The 8,061-nt window shown below is 30.8% G+C and overlaps 1 protein-coding gene across 1 annotated transcript; it reads right to left on the minus strand.

Annotated features, from left to right (window-relative positions):
• Nucleotides 1-3,792: 3,792 nt before the first annotated feature.
• On the minus strand, nucleotides 3,793-7,074 carry LOC111890759 (ultraviolet-B receptor UVR8). The gene is made up of 12 exons (XM_023886847.3): nucleotides 6,823-7,074; nucleotides 6,161-6,347; nucleotides 5,903-6,049; nucleotides 5,698-5,779; nucleotides 5,450-5,605; nucleotides 5,188-5,361; nucleotides 5,048-5,119; nucleotides 4,907-4,978; nucleotides 4,682-4,800; nucleotides 4,480-4,565; nucleotides 4,173-4,225; nucleotides 3,793-4,069 (listed from the first exon to the last, which is right to left on the minus strand). Exons 1-12 carry the CDS (start codon nucleotides 6,923-6,925, stop codon nucleotides 4,001-4,003), a joined length of 1,320 nt encoding a protein of 439 aa, XP_023742615.1. The 5' UTR covers nucleotides 6,926-7,074; the 3' UTR covers nucleotides 3,793-4,000.
• Between the last annotated feature and the right edge of the window lie 987 nt (nucleotides 7,075-8,061).

Genomic DNA, 8,061 nt, shown 5'->3' on the forward strand with positions numbered 1-8,061 from the left:
AATGATTTTTGACACTTATCATTTTATTATATTTTTAGAATAAATAATATTCACATGTCAATTTGTAGGTTTTTTAAAATTTTAAATTAAAAAGCCACATAATACTTATATATTTATATATGTAAAGTATTGAATGTAATTAATAGTTTCTTCATTCCTTATTTTAACTTTTATTTAAAAAAAATACTTAATATTTTTTGTATTTAATTTTTATTTAATCAACCTGTGTAATACACGAGTTTTACACTTAGTCTATAAAAAAATGACAATTAATGAAGGATCTTAAATCTTATGAAAATTTGAATTTATGATAAGTTTACAAGACATATAGGGCTTGTTTGACCTGTAGCTTTTAAGTAAAAACAGAAAAAAAAAATATTGGATAATAATAGTTTTTAATGTTAACTTTAAACAAAAAAAAAAAAAAAAAAAAAAAAAAAAAAAAAAAAAAAAAAACTTATAATAAAAAAAGCTACGTAACAATACATAATTGATCTTGCACCACTACAAATTATTTATGAAGATATATTCTAAAAATCCCTTTAAACATTAGATTACGCATAACTGATCAAACACCACTACAATTATTAAATATATAGGAGAGAAAGATTGGGTCCTCATTAACATAAATAACAATAAAAAATCAATTAAAAAATAAAAGTTAATTTCATCTTTCTAATAAAGAATTAGGAATGAAATTTGAATTCTTCAGTCGTATCTTAAGAGATTGTCGATTCCTTGAAGTATGAATTTTGATAAAATTTAACCAAGCTCAATTCCTTCAATCATTCAAGGAAAAATTTTCAATCCAATTCTTGTAAATTTCTTGTGAATCTATGAACCAAACACACCATTATTTGTTAAACTCTTCTTATGTATTTAAATAACTATAACAAACATCTTTATATATTATTGATTTATTTTTTACTTAAAAGAGTTTGCTTTTATCTTTTATCATTTATATTAATATTTATCACATAAAATTTATTTTATATCTCTAATAATTATTTAGTTTGTTTATTATACGAAATATACAGCCAAAAATCATTATCAAAGTAAGAAGTGTAAAGTAAATCCACTAACAATGCAATTAATTTAAACGTAATAAAAAAAATTGAAAATGAAAATATGAAACAATCTAAAGTTTGAGGAGAACCCGGGAATTATATTGAAAGGTGTTGTATCAATAACTATGGGGAACATTGATTGAGTATTTTTTTTTTAAATAAAAGAAATGGAATGTGCATTTTAAAAGTAAATAGGGTTGTGCAGGAAAGATGAAGTTTAATTATGAGTGTAACAAGCATTAGTTTGCTTAAATTTGCTGATAATCTATATCATAGCATAAGTTAACCGTAAAAATAATCAAGTTGGTAATAGTATATCATTAGATTTTATATTTTTCTTTTATTATGATATTTTGTTTACATGTTTGTACAACTAAATGAAATTAAGCGGAAACATAGAGAAAAAAAAAAGAATTAAACTAGAGAAAGAAAATTGATTCTACTATTTGATACCTCCAAGAGAATTTATTAGAGAAATATTTATGAGAATCATTTCCATTGTGTGGTTGTATTAAGCAATGAAAAGGAAATGAGTTTTATAATATTTATTCATTTTCAAACACCATATTTATATAAAAATGTATTATGATGTACAATTTGTTAAAATATGCATCTTTTATGTTTATAATTTATCACTTTTAACATTACTTGTTATTAAATACTTTATGTAATTGTCAATTAATATTTTTGTTTATACATCTTGTATTGAAAAACATAATTCTAATATAAAAAAAAAAAAATTAAGTTACAACTAGATCCAAACATAAAGAAATATGAAAACCATACTATTCAAAAATTGTGTGATATGTCTTTAATAATGGACAAGCAAAAAGTCAAATTTAATATTCGTAGCAAATAAAAAAACTTCAAATAGCCTACTCATGCTATCGAGTCATCCGCAATCATTTCCACGTAACAAATCTTTTCATATTTTGTCATCTTTAAAAATGATTGGGTGCGAAAATGATCTTTATTAATTACGGCAATCGCTTTATTCGTTGTTTGACATTAATTTTTGGCGTACATTGTATATCTTCTATAGTTTTAACTATCATATCACACGCTTCCTTATTTTCTTGTCTTCCTATATTGTTTATTGTCTCAATAAGTTTATCACCAACCTCTTTGAAAGTCTCTTTCATTTGTTTCATTGCATCCTTATAATAACTTCCTCATCATCAGTTTTTGGCATTTTACGTTTACTATTGACACCAACAGTTGATTGTGTCTCTTCAACAATATCTTACAACCCTTCCACATCAATATATGAGTTTTTTTGTGTCTTTTCAATCACATCTTCTTCTCCAAATCAATAGCTTCATGACCAATAGCTCTATCCTTACTGAAGATTTTACAAAGGTTGTCAAATTGCGGAAATGGTTTCTCGTGTAATAATGTAGCTTTTCGTAAAAGATTCATATAAAAATCATACATCATCCACCAACAAATCATAAGATACATTGCATAAAGCGCTCTTACAGCTGATGTCATAGCAATTTGTTTATTTCGTACAATACGTTGTTACAAAGGTGATCGTATCATCTACATATATAGACAGGGAAGAGTTGGATATATTTTTGAAATCTTCAACGGTTGGAATGGTTTAGCTTAATGTATTGGAATGGTTTTGTTCATATCTAAAATTAAGAACTTAAAATTTTTGCATAAAAACAAAACAAAAAAACCTCAACCATTACGGTTGTATTAACTCAGTCAATTCTTAATCAATTAAGTTATTTTTTTAGCCTAAAATGTAACCAAAATAGAGGACTACAACCTGGGGAAAAAACAGCTCATATGATATTCGAAGTTCATATGAAGATTTTATGATTGTTTAAAGTTGGAGGAAAATTCTATAAAAAAACTGAAATACTAACCAACACCCCTAACACTCCCTGTTTGGGGCTGTATAGCTCAGTCAGCTCTTAATCAATTAAGCTGTTTTTAAGTCTACAATGTATCCAAGATAGAGGACTACAATATAGGAGAAAAATCATCTCATACCAAGCTCGTGTGAAGATTTTATGGCTGTTAGAAGTTGGGTTAAAATTCTACAAAAAGTTGAAATACTAACCAACAGCCCTAAATAGTCCCTATTTAGGGCTGTATAAGTCAGTCAATTCTTAATCAATTAAGTTGTTTTTGGAGCCTATAATGTAGCCAAGATAAAGGACTACAACCAGGGAAAAAAATCAGCTCATACCAAACTCATATAAAAAATTTATGGTTTTTCAAAGTTTGACAAAAGGCAGAAAGGTAATAACACATTCTAAAACTTGCATCATATCATGGCATAATTTTTAGAACACGTACTTTCAAGGATAACGCACACTAGGATCAGAATAAAAGATGCCAATAAACAACTGATTTTTCACAAAACGCAAATTGCAAATAAGAAAAAACAATTGATTTTCACAAAACACAAATTGCCAAATAAGAAAGAAAAAAAACGCAGGAACAAAATATAGAAAATTAATTAGAAGTTTCAATTAATGAGAAAGAAACAAACCACACCTTCAATTGATCGATGGTAGAAATAGGAATAGGGTTTAGTGAAGATTTAAACAAAAAGGGAATAAAGATTCCTCCAAAATAATGAATGGAAACAAACTTTAATTAACCAATAAGGAAAAGAAATAGTACAAGAAATTAAGGTCAATGTTTGGTTCATAATATATTTTTTGAAAGATTTAAATTTTTTCATAAGACGAAATAGCAAAATGCATGACTAAACACAATTATTATTTATTAACATCAGATAACAAAGCAAAGACAACCCCCTAAACATATTACATATTACATAAGTACATAACATGGTAGATAAACTGATAAACATGCATATAAACTCTTAATTACTAACATGGAATCACTACTACTTAAACTTTCTCAACATCATAACACCACAAACTCTAAACTTTGAAATTTTACAAAATTCAGATCCTCATTCTCTTCACATCATTCTCAGGGACACTAGCGTCATTTCCATTAGTCCCGGCTTGAGCCTGCACAAAAATTAAATAAACTTAATTAATATTTCAATGATATATTAATAATTCAAATTTGTAATCTATGAAATTGTAAATCAGAAATGAAACGAAATCATACATTTTCATCAGGGACAACTGCATATCTATCAGATGGCAACACCGAAAGTTTCCCTGCCAAAAAAAAAAAATATAGTTGATAGAATGGAATCTGTCAAAGGAATTGGAATCATAACATAGGAAAAGGAAAGGAGTTCATTAATCAAAACTAATAGAAAGGGAAAAATGGAATAATGGAATTGAACTTGTTACGATGGAATAAAACAAGGGTATTTTGGTCATTTAATAGAAAGGGAAGAATGGAATTGAACATGTAACGATGGAATGGAATCTCGGATTCCAATTCCGTCGGAATCCGTATGAAGCACCTGAGGATGGGTCCGTCCTTGAGGATTCTAACTGTTGTCCACTAGATCCATCCCTGCTCAAAACTTCAATTATCTTGGGAATGTTTCTGCAGGTTTTATTATATATTATTACACAAAAAAAAAACGTAAAAAAATTATGTAAAAGAATTAATAAAACCATTCTCATATTTATAGATTTTCGGATTCAGATATTTTTGAACACCTGTCAATAGCTTCCTTGTGTCCTAGTTGTCCATTTGTGCCTCTACCCCATGAAAACACATTAGCTCTTTCAGAAACAGCAAGTGTATGCCTCCATCCACATGAAACCTGAACAACTTTCTGTCAAAAAAAAAAGTGAAAATTTGTTACTGATGATAAATTAAATTTTTAATTAATCTCCTAGACATTAAAAAAAGAAAGCAACGTCACATGAAAAATGATGTGCCTGCTCATTTGGAATTTTGACTTGCATAGGAAAGCAATGGTCTTGATTGTCCCCAACACCAACTTGCCCAAACTGCACACAAAAATATTCATAAGATGCTGATAATATTATTAAAAATCTTTATGAAATTACCATTCTAACCTTGTTCCATCCCCATCCGTAAAGCTTTCCCTCTGATGTTAATGCCATAGTGTGCCTCCATCCACCCGAAATCTGACTTATCAAAAACCATATTCACAACCAATATTACTTAAATATCACACACACACACACACACACACCTGTGATACAAATTGGCCATGTAATGCATCAAGTTTATGAGGGACAAGATGGTCTTTAAAATCTCCATGACCAAGTTGACCGTATTTGCTCCAGCCAAAAGTATATAAATCACCAGAAGAGGAAACAGAGATTGTATGCCTCCAGCCACATGCAACAAGTATCATCTTCTCTCCCTGTAATACCATTATATACAAGAAAATGGTTTAAACTTTAAATAATTATGTAATGATGGAATATAATGTATAGAAAGTAGATGCATACACTGATAACTGAAGCTTTCTCTGGAATGTTGCGATCTTTTCTGTCACCTAAGCCCAAATTACCATATCGACCCCAACCCCAGCCATAAAGATCCCCATCTTCAGTGATAGCAACAGTATGCTCAGCTCCAGCAGCAACCATTTTGACAGTTATACCCTGGTTAAACCACATAGCATTTAACAAATCAAAAGCTTCCGTTTTTATTATGGAATATGATTATAAGTTTCATGATAGAAAGTATAGTTTACCTGAAAAGCTTCAATCTTTTGTGGAACAAGAGAGTCCTCAATTGTTCCTAAACCAAGTTGACCATTTTGATTCCGACCCCAACTACAGTGAAGTCAAACACAAGAAATCAAAACAATAACAAATTTAATTTGAAGTGAAATACCATATGATTTAAAGAAAATGTAGGAAAACTAGAAAGTCTTCTTAATGTACAAAGTTACAAACCTCTGCACTTCGCCTTCCATGGTCACAGCTAAACAATGGCTGTCACCACAAGCAATTTGCCTTATTCGCAACCCTTGTAATGCTTTTATTGGCTGAGGAATAAAGAAATCAGTAGAGTTGCCATGGCCTAGTCTTCCGAAATCGCCCCTGAGGCCAATAAGGTTAAGAAGGGGATAAGCACTTTTAACAAAACTATTCTTCCAAACACATTTGACTACCAATACATGTTGAAATGGAGCAACAGATAAAAGAACATACCATCCCCAGCTGTATACATTCAGACTTGACTCTGAAAATGCAGTTGTATGATCAGCTCCACAAGTAAGAGATACAATTTCTTGCCCATCCAAAGCACTTAACTGGGTAGGGGATAGCCTATCTTCAGCATCACCATGGCCTAGTTGTCCATCTTCTCCCCTTCCCCATGAACAAACAACATTTCCAGCTGATACAATAAACAAAGTAGTGCCTTATTACTTTATTAGCCAACAACATCGCTTTCTACGATAAAATAGCATGACAGTGAATTGGATAGTGCTCTGTAACAGCAAATAGTAACTTAGCATAAGTTCATAGTCATCCATCCTATCTCTCTAATACTCAAATTGTGCCCTAGAGCACATTTTAGGTACCTCGATTTCTAAACGATTGAGTCCCCATGACTAGAAATCTAAAACTAGACAAACGAACTACTCGCCGTTACAAATTTCTCCATAGATTGACAATCAAGCAAATTGAAGTCCGTACCAACTACAAAGACCTCAACCGACAGATCACAGCCGATTTCAAAGACAAATGTTTGTAAATCCAAACTTAAGTAAACTAAAACTCCTCTGCTGAATCACAATCTGATATAGATACACAATGTACAGACGATGATCGGTGAGCAAATCATTACAGACAAAAAAAGGGTTTCTTACATAAAAGAGCGACGGAGTGACTAGCACCAGCGGAGATGAGAAGCACTTGACGAATCGGAGGAGTAGTGATTGCTGATTCGGTGTCAGTAACTATGTCTTCCATTTGCGAATTATGGAGTTCAGTCGCTGAGAAAGGGTAAGTATGTATGAATATCTTGTGGGGAGTTTTGGTGGTAGCAAGTAAACAGTAGTATTGATGAAGAAAGCGGGTAGGAAAGGAGTGAGTTATTGTTGATGGAGAAGGTAGTTTGAGGACAGGACAAAACATATATAAATTGGTCAAAATTCCCAACAACTTTCCTGCTCATTTTGTCTCTCGATAACAATAAAATAATAAATTAACATTCACATGTCGACTGTTGCATTTTGCTCAAAGTTTTTTTTTTTTTTTTTTTTGAAAGTGAAATCAGAAACTTTGTGATAAAGTCGATTTTATGTCCGATGATGATAAAAGTCAAAAAATGTATATGTCTTTTTTCTTTTGTTTTGTATATTTTGCATATGCCATGGTCGGGATATGGTCCATATGGATAAGTGCATCTAATTAATTATGTCTTTATGGTGTGACGTGTGCATGATGTTTTGCTATTGGCACCCTTTTCACGATAGTTCACGATAAATCAGGATGGTTTAAGGATGTTCCTTGTTTACTTGGTTAGGGAATACATATTAGGGTATGCTTCCAACCCATTCAACTCACTGTCATATAGAATCACATCAGCATTTCTTTTTCATCTCTCTTCCATCTTTCTCAACCCACAACACATAGAAATCTATCTTTTCCAACTCACTCAATCCACTTAATTTTTTATTTTAAAATAAACACAAACTAATAAAAATTATACAAAACTAATTTACATAATATTAAAAATATACAAACTAATTTAGAAAATAATTAAAAAACATATAAAATTGTATTGGTACAAGTTTTGATTCATAATGCGCAAAGTGACTATTGCTTGAATTGAAAATGAGGATCGGGTTAGTGAAGCCGTTTATTAAACCCATTCAACCCACAACTATTAAACCTTTGAATAAGGAATGGCTCCTTGGGGGTACCGGCGGTACCTCCCATAAATATTTCCAAACCCGTGCATGGTACCCTTCCCCCTTAGGTGTTGTCGAAATTGAAGTAGTGTTGTCGATGTATGAAAAATATGTAAAAAAATCGAAAAGTTTTCACTATATATATGAAAATAGGTGTTGTTGGTGACACGTCTTGACACCTACTAAAACCGC

The sequence above is a fragment of the Lactuca sativa genome, chromosome 5 (genome assembly GCF_002870075.4).
Source record: "Lactuca sativa cultivar Salinas chromosome 5, Lsat_Salinas_v11, whole genome shotgun sequence".
Taxonomy (NCBI): domain Eukaryota; kingdom Viridiplantae; phylum Streptophyta; class Magnoliopsida; order Asterales; family Asteraceae; genus Lactuca; species Lactuca sativa.